Here is a 16,039-nt window from a genome sequence, read left to right as displayed (position 1 = left end):
TCACCCCATAGAGTACCTTTCCCAGGTTGGGTCCACCTGGGATGATCACTGGCCTGGTTACAGCAAAGAAGCAAATGTATAAAGGACTTTGTCCTTACCTTCAAGGAGCTTATGTGCAAACACTTACATACCAAGATCTGAGTTGGAGAGTCATGATAGGAGAAGACCTCAAAGATCAGAGGCCGAAGGGGTCTACTGTCCAGGAGTCATGAAGCTGAGAGCCACACAGCCTACTGAAGTCACCAGCTAACTTCATAGGCCATTAAGCAGCAATTCTGAGCAGCCACGCATGGTCATCAGGAGGTTTAGTGGGGCTACGCCGGCTCTAGACACCATAGGATCTTTTGCAAAGGGCTTCCCAAAGTATTAAGATCAACTGGGAAGCAGAAATAACCAAGGCTTCTCTCCCATCTGCTGCCACACCTCACTGTTCCCTGACTGGTGCTCAGTAAACATTATTGGGCTGCTCCTCAGGCCCACTCATTCCTCATCTGGTGGGTGACAATCCCAACAACATTCTCTTGTACCTCCCACCATTGCCAGAGTCAACAAGGCCCAACTGTCAGAACTCGAGCCAGTGACAACAGACACACAGGTCCTGTCCTCTCCCAAGGAGACATGTGTCTCCTACATGTGAAGAACTGATTGTCAGGCCCTTTCATATTTCATAAAGTGTTGCTTGTTACTCAGAGTAACAAAGGCTACAGCACAGTTATTTTATAACCCTGTTTATACTTGGCCATAACTTCCTGAAACACATTTCCCCTCTTGGGTTGAAATGCCTAAAATTCTTTTGTGAATTAAAAAAAAAAAAAAAAAGGCTTTGCAAAGAAGAAATCTTGAAGAGAACCTGTTTATCTGCCCGCACTACTTCCCAGAATTCTGAACGATTAAACAATTGTACTTTAGGAGACCTGCTACTGGCAGAGTTAACAAGTCAAAGAAGCTAAACATGGGGAAAATCCCCATCTCTGGGGAAGCAAATGAATCTAGGTAGAAAAGGGCTCTTAAAAGAAGAAATGCTGTCAAAATAGCTAAGAAAAGTAGGAGGGGGCAAAAGGATTACCATATGGGAGAGGAGACAAGAGAGTTCTTACTTAATTCTCATGTTGTATTCTCCCAGATGTGTTTAAGAATCTTTTAAAATACAATCCTCCCATCACATCATGGTGCTGATAAAAGGAAAAATGTCTTTAATTTGCAAAATGACTCCCAAGGTTCCTAACAAACAGCAGCTTTGAGGAACTCTGGCTCTGAAATGCCAACAAGAGACCCTCTCCGAAGCAAATGGCTTACTGTGAGATTACCTAGCTGATCCCCCACCCCTACCCCAGCAACAACATTGCTAAGGGGTACTGCTGCTCTTTTCTCCTTGTCTTCATATGCGAGATGCCAACATGGAAGTATTTGAGAATTACGGACTTATGAATTATGAATAACTCAGGCAGTATGCAGCCAACTCTACTCAGTATGTACTGAATTGAATCAAACAGAATCTAAGACTACAGAAGAAACAAGGCATACCTTCCAACCTTGAGTCTGTCTGAATTAACTAGCTGTGTGGCAGCAGAAGTGCAGACTGTAGCAACTGCTGCTAGAATCTGATCTTTCAACTTGGAAATTACGTCTTTGTATGCCAGGCCATGTCCTAAGTGCTTTATATATACACATTCTTATTTAATTCTTGCAACAGTCTTATGAAGTAGTCACTATTATCATGACCATTTTAGGGAAACACTGGCAGCGAGGTCAGAAAAATTATCCAGGGTAACACAGAGAGCTATGAGTAGGGTCCGTATTCAAAATATTCAAACCCAGGCAACTGGACTCCAAGGTCCACGCTTTTGATCAGACTACACTGCCTCTCTAAAAACAAGGAGTCAATAAAAAAAGAATGAAATGCTGCCCTCTACAACAACATGGATGGATCTACAGGATATAAGGCTAAGTGAAATAAGTCTTCTGAGAAAGACAAATACCATATCATCTCACTCGTAAGTGGAATTTAAGAAACAAAACAAGCAAAGAAAAAAAAGAGAACAACAAAACCCCAAAAAACCTCAAAACACAAAAACAAAAACCAGACTCTTAACTACACAGAACAAACATACGGTTAACAGAGGGGAGGCGAGTGGGGGGGACAGATGAAATATGTGAAGCGGGGGGCGCCTGGGTGGCTGAGTCCATCAGCTGATCATGACTTCACCTCAGGTCATGATCTTGCAGTTCACAAATTCAAGCCCTGCATCGGGCTCTGTGCTGACAGCTCAGAGCCTGGAGCATGCTTCAGATTCTGTGTCTCCCTCTCTCTCTGCCCCTACCCTGCTCACGCTCTGTCTCTCTCTCTCTCTCTCAAAAATAAAAACATTTAAAAAAATTAAAAAGAAAGAGGTGAAGGGAATTACACAAGTGCACTTACTGTGATGATCACAACGAATGTACAGAATTGTCAATCACTGTATTGTACACCTGAAACTAATATAACCCTGCATGTTCATTACACTGGAATTAAAAGCAACAAACAAGCAAGGGGCGGACCTGAAGGATAACAGATAGATGTTACCCTGAGCTGCATTAGTGACCTCAGTGCCACCACAAGAACTGCAGGTGGTATTTACTATTTTAAGGTGTTTATGAGTTGAATCCTATGCCACCTGACAAGAGACAGCTATGTGAACAAATGCTAGGGGACAATCCTTTTTTAATAGTTATAATCCAGGGCTCCTGGTTGGCTCAATTGGAAGACCATGCATGCGACTCTCAATCTTGGGGTTGTGAGTTTGAGTCCTACATTGGGAGTAGAGATTACTTAAATAAACTTTTTAAATAAATAGTTATAATCTCACCCTTATCTTCTGGTACATTCAGATTTCATGCTTTACATTGGCTTCAGGTGAGGTGCACGAACAGGGCTAGGAGAGATCAGCAGCCAGCACCCCTCTCTTTCACCCAGCAGCATGAAAGGTTGTCTCTAAATGCTGCTGTCCCTCGGGGCCTCAACACTAAACACAAGGCCTGCCAAGGTCACTCCTGATCTGGCCACACTCGAGGGAACCAGTCATACTAGCACCAGCCACCTGGAATGGGAGTGAGGGCTGCTCATGCCCTCTGCAGGCTCACACTCCTGAGTGATGCAGAGGAAAGGAATCTCCCAGCGGGTAAGAGGTGATGAAAGGATTCATCTGCAAACCTACTAGAATAATTAAGAACTCTGGAAGCTGACCCTAGGTTGTTGTGTGTGTTTGTTTGTTTTTTAAGTGCCCTGTGGCCCCTTTTGCAGGAGTTGGGCAGGTAAGGATAAAATCCTAGCTCACAAATTAGGCCAGGGTAGTAGGGCACCTTTGCTTCAAAGGTGGGATCTGTGCTTACTGAGAGCTTTAGCCTGACTGAGACCCACTTAGGTGTTCAGTTTGGTGGACTCCTGGTTTCTGTTCTTCAAAAGTTACAGTGCAAAGCTGATACCATGTGTTTGCAATGTTCTAAACATGGCACAACAATTAGCCTGAGGAGGGTAATTTCTCAATGTCTTTTTGAGACGCCAGGGTTCAGCAAGCCCTATAATGACCCATCCAGCCTCCTCCCACAATCCCCAAGTCTTTTTATAGTCACAGGTAATTACACCACGGAGAGATTACATCACTTCGTCAGCAGTGTTTACAACCGACAGGAAGATGCTCTGCGGATGTTTTGGGAACTACATCCTCATTTAGCAAACAATTTGCTGTGGTCCCTATTGTTCCTTTCCAAGAATAGAACCGCCCTGGTAAACCGTGTGCCTAAACTGGGAACCAAACAATCAAGGGTCCCAGTACATGAGAACAGAAACCACCACAGAGGCAAACACAGTAACCCAGAGATGACTCCTGCATCCTTTATCCAGGGGAGGAAACACAGATGGAGTCTGTCTTCCTCTGTCAAAAGAATCATCTGAAGGTTGCCCCGTGCTCCAACAGGGTGACACAAGAAATGGGTCTCAGAGAAGCCTGCTGCCACGCAGCACACGCAGTGTGGTTCTCAGCAGACCACGGGCAGCAAAGTTAGACAGACTCGGCACAAATCCCAGCCAGCTTCCCCACAGACAACTGCCTGTCTCTGAGCAGGTTATGTAACCTCTCTCTGCCTTAGTTTCTCATCTGAAAAATGGTTACATGACCACGCAGCTCACAGGCTTTCCTAAGGGCTTTAAATGGGATGACACACAGAGAGCCTGACACACAAATGATGCTCTGTACATGTCAACTTCCTGCCTATTCTCACCTCTCAGCTCAGTGTACATTATCTCTGACTCCAGGTCCCTTCAGAGATGCAAGATGAGCCAGGGCCACTTGTCAACATCTCTCCAGCACATCAACATGAAGAGCCAAAGTCGTATCATACCCCTGAGAGCCTTGTTCTCAACGTTTTCCCTCTTCAGTGAACACTAACTGCCATGCTTTCTCACTCTGCTGCACAGAAATACAGATGAGATTTTAAAATGGCTTTAGGTGCTTGTGTGATGTTTAACATGGCCTAAAGTGTCATGGAAACACTCTTGGGTGGGGGGGGGGGTGTGGAAATCAGAAACAAGTAAAATACTGAGTTTTTTCAGCAAATGCTCAGGAAAGGGAGAGAATGAAAATCAAAAGCTTTTTACATGAGTCAGCAAGCCAGCTGGGTTGAGACCATCAGACTATGGAAACATGAGCTTTCTGGAAGGCAAAGGGGTTTCCAGAAGTAACCAAAACTTCCTCAACTGGTCAAGTTTGACACCTCCTCCCAATTCCTTATCCCCAACACAATGACTTTGCATCTTCATTTTTTTTTTTTTAAAGACAGCAAAGGATGTCATCTGCATAAAGTCTCCTGCCCAGCATGACTCAACAGTGGGTCACATACCAACCCTGTTGTTGTTATTATTTGGGAATTACACCACACATTTTATATGCCAGGTGCCCTCCAATCATTTTTATTAGTCTACACAACACCAACCTAACATCCTTAAGGATTCGATTTCTGTTTTAAAGGAGACACAAAGAGGTCAACTGATTTGCCTAAGGTCCTAAAGCAAGTTGCTTAAGATCCTGGGTAAAGGGAAGGAGTTGTGCGAGATCTGGGAAAGGCTGCTGCACAGCTGAGACCCTGATTCCTCTCTGGTTCAAGAAGAGAGGCAAGCTGTGTACTATACATATAATTTTATTTTCAATTCTGGTCTTTTGCCTGCATGGTGTGACCACGTGTAAAGAGGTAAGATACTCTTCCTTCTGCTACTCCTTGAAAGGAAACTTCCAATGATTTTCCCCATATCTGCTTAAGGAATGACCAAGGGGGAAGCTGGACCCACTGCCTCCCTAACACCTTCTCCATTATAACTTCCAAATCCCAAACTGTAGATAAGAGAAACCAAGATGGAAAACTGAACTTGATCATGGCACAACTCTGCCCCAGAACTCTCAAGTGCCTGTTCCTACATGATTCTTTTCTTCTAGACCTGAGCAATTATTACCAAGATGAAGGGTGACTGTGGAATCTGTAACCAGAGACTCTACAGATGAACTGCCCCCCAGAAGACACCCACTTACGTATGTCCGGTGGGAGTCTCACAGTTACGAGTGTGTATGTACACACAAAGACTAGAGCTCACTGGGTAACGAAGGCTGTGTATTTTATAAGCACCTCATTTTACAATGCCTCTGGAGTAAGTGTTCAAGTGCAGCCACAGGAGCAGGTAAGGTAGGCACGAAGAGGAAGAGGGGACTTTTTTTGAACTGGCATGCCTTTCCTCAACTTCAGGGTATCTGAGAGTTTTGGTTTCTTGGCGAGCTGCTTATGGCAGGTGTGCTATGGGTTTCAGGCCAAGGAATGCGTACCTTCTTCACCGAGAAGCCACTCCAGAGAGGGAAAAAACCAGCAGCAACTTGGTGCACTGGATCTAAGTAATGGTAAAACCCCCTCCACTGCCTGCATCCTGCTCTGTGCCAGTACACATGTTTTATGGGAAGGAGAAAAGACTTAGGGGGTTGGGGGTTGCAGGGAAGGGAGGATTCTTTGCAGATGGGGGAGGGAAAAAAAAGCTACAGAGCCAACTTTTCCATCCTGCTCTGAGCCCACACTACAGACATACATTTTCCACATTGGAGAATAATAATCCCTTTATCCAGCCAGTCTGAAACCATCAGTTCCTGATAATTGAATTCAGACCTTGGGTGGAAAGTTGGGAAGGTGTGGGTAGTTGGAAAATGGGGTGGGAAATGGGAGGAGGCAGGGGTGGAGCCCATAAAAAGGAGGGTGGCAGTAGGCGAAATGGCTTAATGAAGCTAAGGAAGTTAGAGGCCTCAGACACCAAAGGCAGACATTCTGCCCTAAAATTGCCAGGTCACACGACCAGACAGCTCCCCTAGTGGAGCCTTGGAAGAAGGTGGTCTTGGTAGCATACTAGGTACTAGGTCAGGTTCTGGAGCCTGGGCCCTACGACCCTGGCAAGTGCATGACCTCTAAAATCCTAGCTCTGACAGTTATTCCATTCATGCACATACTTATTGAGCACTATTTGTTTGCGTCTAGGGGTAGGGTGGCAAATCTCTTCTAGAAAGGGTCCAATATCTTAAAGTCTAGGCTTTGGGGTGAAACAGTCTATGTCACAACCATCCAACACTGCCACTGCAGCACAAACACAGCCATATTTATATTCATAAATATAAAGAATAAACATTGCTATGTTCCAATAAAACTTTATAGGCACTGAAATGTGAGCTCACAATTTTTATGTATCATGAAATATTATTCTTTTGATTTTTTTCCCCAATCATTTAAAAATATAAAAACCATTCTTGGCTCACAGGCCATACAAAAGCAGCAGGAAGGATTCAGTCCATGGACTGTCACTTGCCAACATCTGCTCTGGAGATACAGTGGTGAATAAGGCAGGATCTCTATATTCTATGGCTCTGTGACTACAGCTTCTAGAGGCCTCCTCTGGCTTTGGCTTATATGCCTTGCAAACATAAGCCCTGCTTCATCTGGTTGCACAACTGGTGTAGTCTGGCCTTCTTTTCCTTTGAAATCTCATATATAGTCATGATGCCTACGTTGTGGGGTCTCAATCATTAGTGGTGGCCTCCTTAGTTGTGCCAGGGGCTCCTCACAGCCAAAGAGGTGTTATGCTTTGTGGGAAAGGTTTCAGTGTCAGAACAGAGTAAAGAAGAGGCAGAAGAGGAAATCTGTACGTGCGTGGTGGAAAAGACTATAATGCAACAACAAATGGGTAACTGTTTTTCTCAATTCAGAAGAAAAAGCTTAGATGAGACTGCACTATTATCTTCATGTGTCACATAAGCGGGTGGCAGGGGTTGATAGAAAAAGAATGAGAGGGGGCGCCTGGGTGGCTCAGTCGATTAAGCACCTGACTCTTGATTTCTTTTCAGGTCATGATCTCATGGCGCATGGGCTCTGCACGGACAGCACAGAACCTGCTTGGGATTCTCTCTATCTGCCCCTGCCCTGCTCACGTTCTCTCTTTCAAAATAAATAAATAAATTTGGAAAAAATAATCAAGTGTTCAAAAGAAAGAATGAGAAAGAGCACTGTATGGGGACTCTATGTGCCACACTATACCACACTGCTCTCATCCTTCAAGTCCCCTTCCAGAATCTACCTGAGATCCCTCTCCAGGGAATGCTGTCCAAAGAAAACTGCCGTATTAATGTATCTAATGAAGACTGGTAGGGGCCCCACTACTGTTGAGTTCATTCATAATTAGTTGAGACCCCTACTGGTACTTGCAGATACAGAGGCAGGTTCTCTAGCGTCACCCAGAAGCCTATGGTACACATCAAAATATGTGCTTTCTAAAAAGGACGCCAGGTCGAGAGGACCACATGAAGAGAACCTAAGAAGGGTCTTCAGAGCACAGCAGAACAGAGCAGAGCCAACAAGGATCAACCTCATGGCTACATTTCTAGCCACTGCTACAGCTCTTGCAGCCCATCAGCTTCAACCAGAGTCCGTAGAATTATGAAAGTATAAACTTAGAGAAGTGGATAGGACCTTAAAGGTATCCGCGTCAACCCCCCTCATTTGATAAATGGAGAAACTAAGCCACAGAATGCCTAAGTGGCTTGTCCAGGATCACGAAGTTTATAGTGTCAGTGACCAGGTCCTGCTTTCATTAAGTTACAACACCTCAACTTTGTACTTATTCTGAGAAAAAAACATAAAAAGACAAGAAACACATAATAAGCTAACAATCATTAAGTGCTTGCTGTGTTATCTCAGACAATCTTCACCCCCTTCCCTCCCCCAGGGTAGGTACTACTTTTATCCGATTCTGTAGCTGAGAGGTAAGGAGATCTGCTCAGGTCGCACAGCCAGCAATGGGACTGGACTCAGAACACAGGCAGTCTGATTCCAAAACCTGCACCCTGCTGAATATCGTGTTCTGAATCCCTCCATCCTGCCTGGTGACTCCAGCTGCAGGGAGGGGGGGGCGACAATGTCAGCCCAGCAGTTTCCTACACACCGGTCTCCCAGGTGACTCAAGAGGCCCCTTAATGCCACACCCCCAGGCCTGGCCCCCGGCTATACCACGGCACAAAAGCCCACCTCCACCCTCTTCTCTCCCTGCAACTTCCCACTAGATGGACAGTGCCCTATCCCAGCCTTTGGGAGAAACAATGGTACTGAGTCTTTTCCCTCCCACACAGAGGCAGTCGGGGACCCACCTGAGGCAAGTCCGTCTCCAAGGAGGGTGCTAAGGATCACCAGTGGAAGGAACACTCCATGTCCCGCGGAGGCCACGGCCAACGCTGAGGTGCTCTTTGGTGTTATCCTGCCATGGCACATCTTTTATCCGTCCAAGTTATTTTAAAAAGAAAAAATTTAAAAGCCAGAAGAATTCTAAAGTCAGCCACGGGTAGATTTACCTATAAAAAAAAACAAACAAACAGAAAACAAGGACATAAGTGAAAACTTTGGCCCTAAGTTAGCTGCAAGTAGGCACTGTAGCAAGGAAGCCATAATCACATACAAAATGCTAGTAACTGAATTCCTGCTGCCAGAAGGGACAGGCACATAAGTGGCTTTTCAACTCCTATGTGGGGAAATGCCGAGGCCTGCAGCAAGCCATCAGTGTCAGCATCTAGGAGCCAGATCCTCGCTCTAGGACGAGGAGACCAACACAAGCTCACCTGGAAATCTGTCAGGCATGGCAGAACTTTCAGCAACTGCCCAGGCTCTGCCCCCACCGCCTCCAACAGAGAAGAGGAGAGAGAGGCAGCTGTTGACACAGATGCTACACCCCTGAGTCAGGCTTTGCCTTTGCCATTTGGACTCAGAGCGAGTTCAACCAACCGAAAGGAAAAAAAAAATAGAGAACACGTGTCTTAAAGGGAGAAATACACCGCCTAGAGAAGGAATGCAGCTGCGGGAGCCAAGGGCCCATGGCTAGGCTTGCTCAGCTGCCAGAGGCCGGATGAGCCCCTGAGGATCTGACGCTGACTCCACAGCCATGAATCTCAAAAATGGACCAATTACTCCAGGCTCACCTGACACACCTGTGACCCCAAGAGGCCACACTTGCTGGGTGTCCCTGACAAGGACTGGGAGAGGATGGGCTGTGACTGTTAATTAGCACCCCCACCCACTCTAGTTCAGACGATGACTTCAGAAGAGTAGGAACCAGGGTCTTTAAAAAATATATGTATCAGGGGTTAAGACTTTAAGGGATTACTTTCTACAAGCCTTCAGAGAAGCAGCTGAGTTGATGATGATACATTATGATATGGGCCCTATTACATTTTAGTTCAGTCATTTGATTTTATTTATCCTAGTTTATAACAAGTATTCCAAATAATAAGATTATACTCCCTTTTTAAATTCCATACACACCTCCTTCTCCATTAATAAGGCTTTATGTAAATAGATAAGGGAGCCTGCCATCTACAACCCTAATAAAGGATGCCTCTGAGACTCTGCCAGGGATATTAAACAGACCTGCCTTTAATCCATGTCTGAAGCCTTGACTCAGGCCTACATCCCCTTCTAAAGAGAGTTACTGCAAACAGCAACAGGAGCTACCTCAGCATGAAGGAAAAGCAGCTAGCAGGGCCTTCAATGAGCATGAGCTAGCCACTGGGTCCTTACTCACTACCCCTAAATAGCTGTGACTATAGCAGTCTTCTGTCCACAGCTTTTACCCAGACTCCAACTTGAGCCTTTAAAGCTGTAGAAAAGGGATGGTTCATGAAGAGGTCTAGGGGTGGAGTCTGTAAGTGACCCAAAACAGTACACAAAACCGTGTGTGTGTAAATGTGTGGAATGTGTATATATTTATGTGGCTAAGGACAGCAGAGTTAGAATGCCAGAATTCCAATCTGTGTCCTCTATTATGACCATGTGGCCAAATCACTCTCTTAGCCTCAGTTTCCTCATCTGTAAAATGGGAGCAGTAACCATACGTCTTCTTGGTTTGATGTAAGGATTAGGATCAGACAAAGCACTTGGCAGTTCCTGGCACTTTGCCAGTACTCAGTAACTACTGCCTGCTGTTGCTGTTGTAATTAGTATAAGGCTGAGCTGCAGAGACCTTAGAGGTCATCAGGCTTTACCTCCTCATTCAGCAGATGCCAAAACCCAAGGTCAGAAGAGGTTCAACAATATGTCTAGTTAGCAATGGGTGCTGTCATTTTTGATTCATCCACAACAGGTATTTGTACCAGGCAGTCATCACCCCCTGAAGGCAACATTGAGAATAACACCTGGTTGGGCCACATTACAGCACGTGCACAACAAATATTTCTATAGTGAATGGATGGGACTGGATCAGAGTGGTGCTTAGGTGTTCTGTGCACAAGTGAAGGTAACCAAGAGAGACTCCCCAGAGGAGGTGATGCTGACTGCTAGTGCATATGTTTAGTGAAAAAGAAGGTACCAAATACAAGTGGAACAGAACAATGGGAGCACAGCACGCTTGGCAGAGGCTAGAGTTAAGGGCTAGGCCAAGGAGGTTGAACTTTACCCTGAAAACCATGTACAGCTTAGAGGATCATAAACAGAGGAGTTATAAGACCAAATTCATTTAGGACGAGCACTGTGGCAAGGATTTTAGAGGAGGGGAAGTGGGGGGCATCAAGTGGTAAAGGATCTTAAATTTAGCATCATTAATGTGGAGCTCTTTCAAGGGCAATTTGACAATATCTGTCACATATTCTCTAACCTATCAGTTCTACTTCTAGAATCCGTCCTCAAAAATCGCATGAGCAATGATATAGATGCAAGATAGTCACTGAATTCTTTGTACTGGCAAAAGACTGAAGTGAGGCAAGTTAAACAAGTGGTCATACACACACCTAACAAAATACCATGTACTGGTCTAAAAAGAGTTAGGCAGGAGGTGCCTGAGTGGCTCAGTTGGTTAAGCATCCAACTCTTGATCTCAGCTCAGGTCTTGATCTCAGCGTCCTGGGTTCAAGCCCCGTGATGGGCTCCACGCTGGGTGTGGAGCCTACTAAAAAAATTAAAAAGAACTAGGCAGGTCTAGTCTGTCCTCATATATGAAATGACTTCCACAATCAGTACATGAAGAAAGCCACTTGCGAGGCTGCATGTATTTTTAAAGGGGATACACACACACACACTCTTGCATGCCATGAAAATCTCTGCCTGGAATGATGCACAAGAAATCGGTAGCTAATAATTGCCTTCAGGGTGGAGAAGTAAGCAATTAATAGGGAAATAACTCGTTTTTCGTCATATGTATTCCTTTTTAATGTCCTTGAGTATACTGTACCTTGTGCATGCATTACCTATTCAAACAGACAAAATGTAAAATAAAATTAACGTAGCCACGTGTTCCAGTAGACCACCTGTGTCCTCCCTCAACATAAGGACTGATGTTCAAATAAACCTGATTGCTCCTCCTGCCAGGAATATAGTCACTCTTAGGGCTCAGCACAAGAGTCGCCTGGAGGAATTCTTTTCTGACACTTCACACCACACCCACCTCCAGTAGGACTAACCCCCTCTTATTCCCAAAGTGTCTCGAGCACCCTGCTAGGACTGTACCTTTAACAGGTTAATGCGTCTACATGTTTATCTGTCTCACCTCACCAGACTCAAAGCTCCTTGAAGGCAGTGAACAAATGCCTGCCAAACTCACAAATACTGTGGGGAGGAGCCAATATAGAATTAGGAAAAAGATACACAAATAGGAGCTCCTGTTTTGTCTTGAGAGAAACAACAGACTCCTCCCCCTGACTTAAGCAGCTCCCTGGGCCAAAGGACCAATTCCACCACGAAGCCTAACACCTGATCAAGTGCATGACAGATGGGGTAGTGACGATGGGGGCTTTACAAAGAAGAGAAAAGATGAATAGAGAATAGAGGGTAGTCAGTGGGAGTGTTTACTTGCAAGGCTAGGCCAAGAGTTAGTGCTTCAGAAACAATACAGAGAAAAGCGAAGCCCTGTGACCCCAGGGTATTGCTCAGAATGGGAGAACCTGGCTACTGTGGAGAAAAGGTCACACTATACATATCTAATCATTTTAAGAAGGCATCTGCTTTAAACACAGAATTAAAAAATAAAATAAAACCTGGACTTGAACTGTGGCTTTAGAGCAAGTGAAAAGAAAAACATTTCAGAAAAAATTAACTAGATATTCATTATCCCTAGAGAAATACATGGAGGAGTAGGAGGAGGGGAAGGGGAAAGAGGAGGAAGAAGAGGAGGAAGAAGAGGAAGGAGGAGGAGGAAGAGGAAGTAGATCCTGGTTGTCTGGGCTGGGGGAGGAAGGAATGCGGAGTTAGTGTTTTAACAAGTACAAAGTTCCGTTTTTGCCAGATGCCAAGAGTTCTGGAGACGGACGGCGGTGATGGTTGCACAACAGTGGGAATGCGCTTAATGTCACTGACCTGCATACTTACAACTGGTTTAAGATGATTGATTTCATTTTATGTGTATTTTACCACAAAAAATATTGGAAAAAAGTTATGATTAAAGAGGAGCCTGGAACTAAGCCTCGTCTTTAAAGATGGCACTTATCCACCCTCACAAGGCATGTCACATTTAAACTTAGAGGTAAGAAGAGAGAAGAAAGAAAAGAGAAAGCCTGAGGCTGCATGTCAGTCCCATCTCTGCCACTAAACAGCTGGCTGGTCATGAAGGCTCCCTGGCTTCCATTTGCACATCTAAGAAAGGCTGTACGGTCTCTCTCAGCCACAGAATTCTCCAAACATCCAAGCTTCTCTGTGTATCACACAACCCTTCCTCCAGCAGCCAGTTTCCTCTGGCTCCTGGCTACACTCCTCTATGGGGTGTAGAGGAGTCATGGAAAGTCTGCATTCCTCCTTTTCTGATCATCTTTCCTGGGACCATGGCTGCACCCCAACAGTGTGTGGTAGAAAGAGACCCCATGAGCTAGAATGTCAGCCCCTCAAGGTCAGTGTCTGGTCTTTCCCCCTCAGTGAACTCAGAACATTAAAAGCAGGGTGACTGTGCTCTGCTGAACGTCACGAACACTCATTTCCTGTTCAAAATGATCCTCTATGACGATCCATGGCTCTGATTTGGGGAAGCCACTTACCTCATTTTTGCCTCTGTTACCTCATCTCTGCCTTGTTTCCTCATCTATAAAACGGGGTTGTTGCTTGCTTTAAATATCTCCCTACTCTCTAATGAGGCTCAAAAAGGACAAAATACAAAGGACAGCTCTATAAACTGAAAAGACTCAGGTCCTTCTATCTACAGTTCTGGCCTAGAAGCCAACACAGCAGAGGGTCTGAGAAACTGCTCATAAAAAATGACGATGAAAACAGGACAGGCTTCTGGAGTAAAGGACAACCTGTAACATGAACCCAAAGTTCACGTGGTTTGCGTATCGTTGCCATAGATGCTTCCAGGTTAACCAAAGAGCCTGAAAAGATTAAAGGTGTCCTGAGAGTCACCTTCAAAAATGGCTCACAGACTAGGGAAGCAGCAGCACCAGGTGGGGCCAGCCATGAAACCACCACAGCACCCTGTCCCCAAGACAGCTGAGGGCCCAGACCTCCTCAGCCCATGTGCCTGGTTGCCTTGGGGCCTACCCCTGGAGAATGTCACAGTCCTCCTGGAGTGGCAGGGTCACGTCACACTCTACTGATCTCTCCTTTGTGAGACAAGAGTCCTGACTCTGTCAAGCTTGGCTCCCAGGTGCTAAGTAGGTTTCTCTACAGTTCTAGGAGATCAGCCTCAGTCTCCATGTAATTGTCAGGACTGATTATTTCCTAAACTATGACCCATCTCTCCATTAGTTAAGAGAGGAAACTAGATGGGTAAAACCAACAAAATCCTTTTCTTGCCTCAGATCTAGCTGGGAAAGAAGATGGTGGTAGTAGACAGTCTGGAACAAGAAAGTCTGGTTTTTTTCCATGAACCGACTTCACCAACCCCAGTGCTGCTACGTGACGGTGGAAGACAAAGAATAGTTCATGAAATGTGACCAGAATTTAACCAGTTAATTACCTTTCAGAGTGTAAAGATAGGAAGTCCTAACTCTGCAAAGTCCAAAGTCTCCCAGAGGGTTTGATAAGAGAAGTGGCTAACGTGCCAGGGAGGCCTCTCTTCCTGCTCCCTTTCTTCTCTTCCATGTCTCCCCCACTTCCCTCCCACTCACCCTGAAATAGCTAGGCCACGGCAGCAAAAGACATCTAAACGTTTATCAGATCCTAATGCTTCCCACTCTTGCTCCCAAAATGAAAAAATGAAGTTACTTCCGGATGTCTTTAGTTTACTTTTCCCCCCTGTGACTCCTTCCAATCTTGCTAACCCCTGTATCTTCCCCTTCCTTTTGTGCCACTAACATGTGAGGGCCTCAACAGGCACAAACTCTTCTACTGGACTCAAAGATCTGTGACAGCCAGAATGGTACCTTATCCATTTCCTTTTCATCTCCAGCTCCAAAGCCCAAAAGACACAGTCAAACTCATTAAAATTCACCTCCTAGAAATACCAAAATAACCCTCAGCTTTCCTCATAAGCCACCTAAACCAGAATAGGGTAGGTGTTAGCAGTTTTTCTGAATCACCTTGATATTCTTTGTATCCTTGTCTGGCTTCTCCAGAAGCTACATCCTCTTGTTGTCACACTTTCCCCCTACCGTATTCATCAGGCTGCAGACAGCAGGACATCAGCAGACACACTGCCCCCACCCCCATCCTAAGCCTTCTCTTTAACAGTCTCCAACCTAACAGCAGAAGGACTACAGCATGGACCTGAATGCATAAGAGAGCTCTAGGTCCCAGCTCCACCAACCAGTCATTCTTCCTGGTCTTCAGGGGGTGGGCCTGGATGATCCCCGAATGCCCTTTCAGTTCTAAGGAATCTGGAATGTCTTCTAGGGAATAGGAGGGGCCCAGGAATATTTCCTCCAAAAACATAAGTAAACCAAAGTACTAACTGGAAGGAACAAATGTTAAATCCTTCCTCTATGTTCTGCATGAGGAGTCCTCTCCCCCTTCATCTTCCAAGACCCATCCTAGCATCTGTCTCCCTCTGCACTGCAGCAAACTCAGGAAACTCCACTTTCCCATTTAGAGCTTAATCAATCCATCAGCACATTTGTATAGGCCATTTGTACACAGTGTTCCTAAAGTGCTTTCCAAAAATAACAAATGTCTGACAACAACAAAAAAAAACCCAGCCTCCACGTGTACACGTGCACGCACACACATGCGCACATACACACACAAGCGTGCGCGCGCATGAGACACAGCCTGCGTCACACACAGGGACCACTGCAGAGCTGTAGGGGCCCAGAGAAAAGGACTGAAGAGAACAAAATAACACACACAGACTCAAGACAGGACAGAAAAAAAAGGAGAGTGAAGGCAGAGTGGCTGTGAGCAGGGACTTGGCTCAGTCAGTAAATTTCCGACCCTGAAGGCAGGAAACCGCTTCTTCTCTAGTCCCAGCTTCACCAATAACTGATGGGCTGAACTAGGACAAATCACACCACCTCCCTATGCCTCTGTCTCCTCATAAGTAAAATGAAACAGTTCAACTAAATATTTCTCAGGCAGACTGGGATGGTGG

At 45.4% G+C, this 16,039-nt stretch overlaps 1 protein-coding gene across 2 annotated transcripts in view; it reads right to left on the bottom strand.

Moving 5' to 3' along the window:
• The window catches only part of SUSD6 (sushi domain containing 6), a 98,017-nt gene that overhangs the window by 43,153 nt on the left and 38,825 nt on the right, over window positions 1–16,039 (bottom strand). For both annotated transcript variants that reach the window (XM_047864536.1, XM_047864537.1), the window contains exon 2: window positions 8,697–8,897. In XM_047864536.1, the coding sequence (XP_047720492.1) occupies window positions 8,697–8,817 (121 nt within the window). In that variant the 5' untranslated portion in view covers window positions 8,818–8,897. The remainder of the gene's footprint in view (window positions 1–8,696; window positions 8,898–16,039) is intronic.

The sequence above is a fragment of the Prionailurus viverrinus genome, chromosome B3, assembly GCF_022837055.1.
Source record: "Prionailurus viverrinus isolate Anna chromosome B3, UM_Priviv_1.0, whole genome shotgun sequence".
Lineage (NCBI taxonomy): Eukaryota > Metazoa > Chordata > Mammalia > Carnivora > Felidae > Prionailurus > Prionailurus viverrinus.
This window is presented reverse-complemented; position numbering and strand designations above follow the sequence as displayed.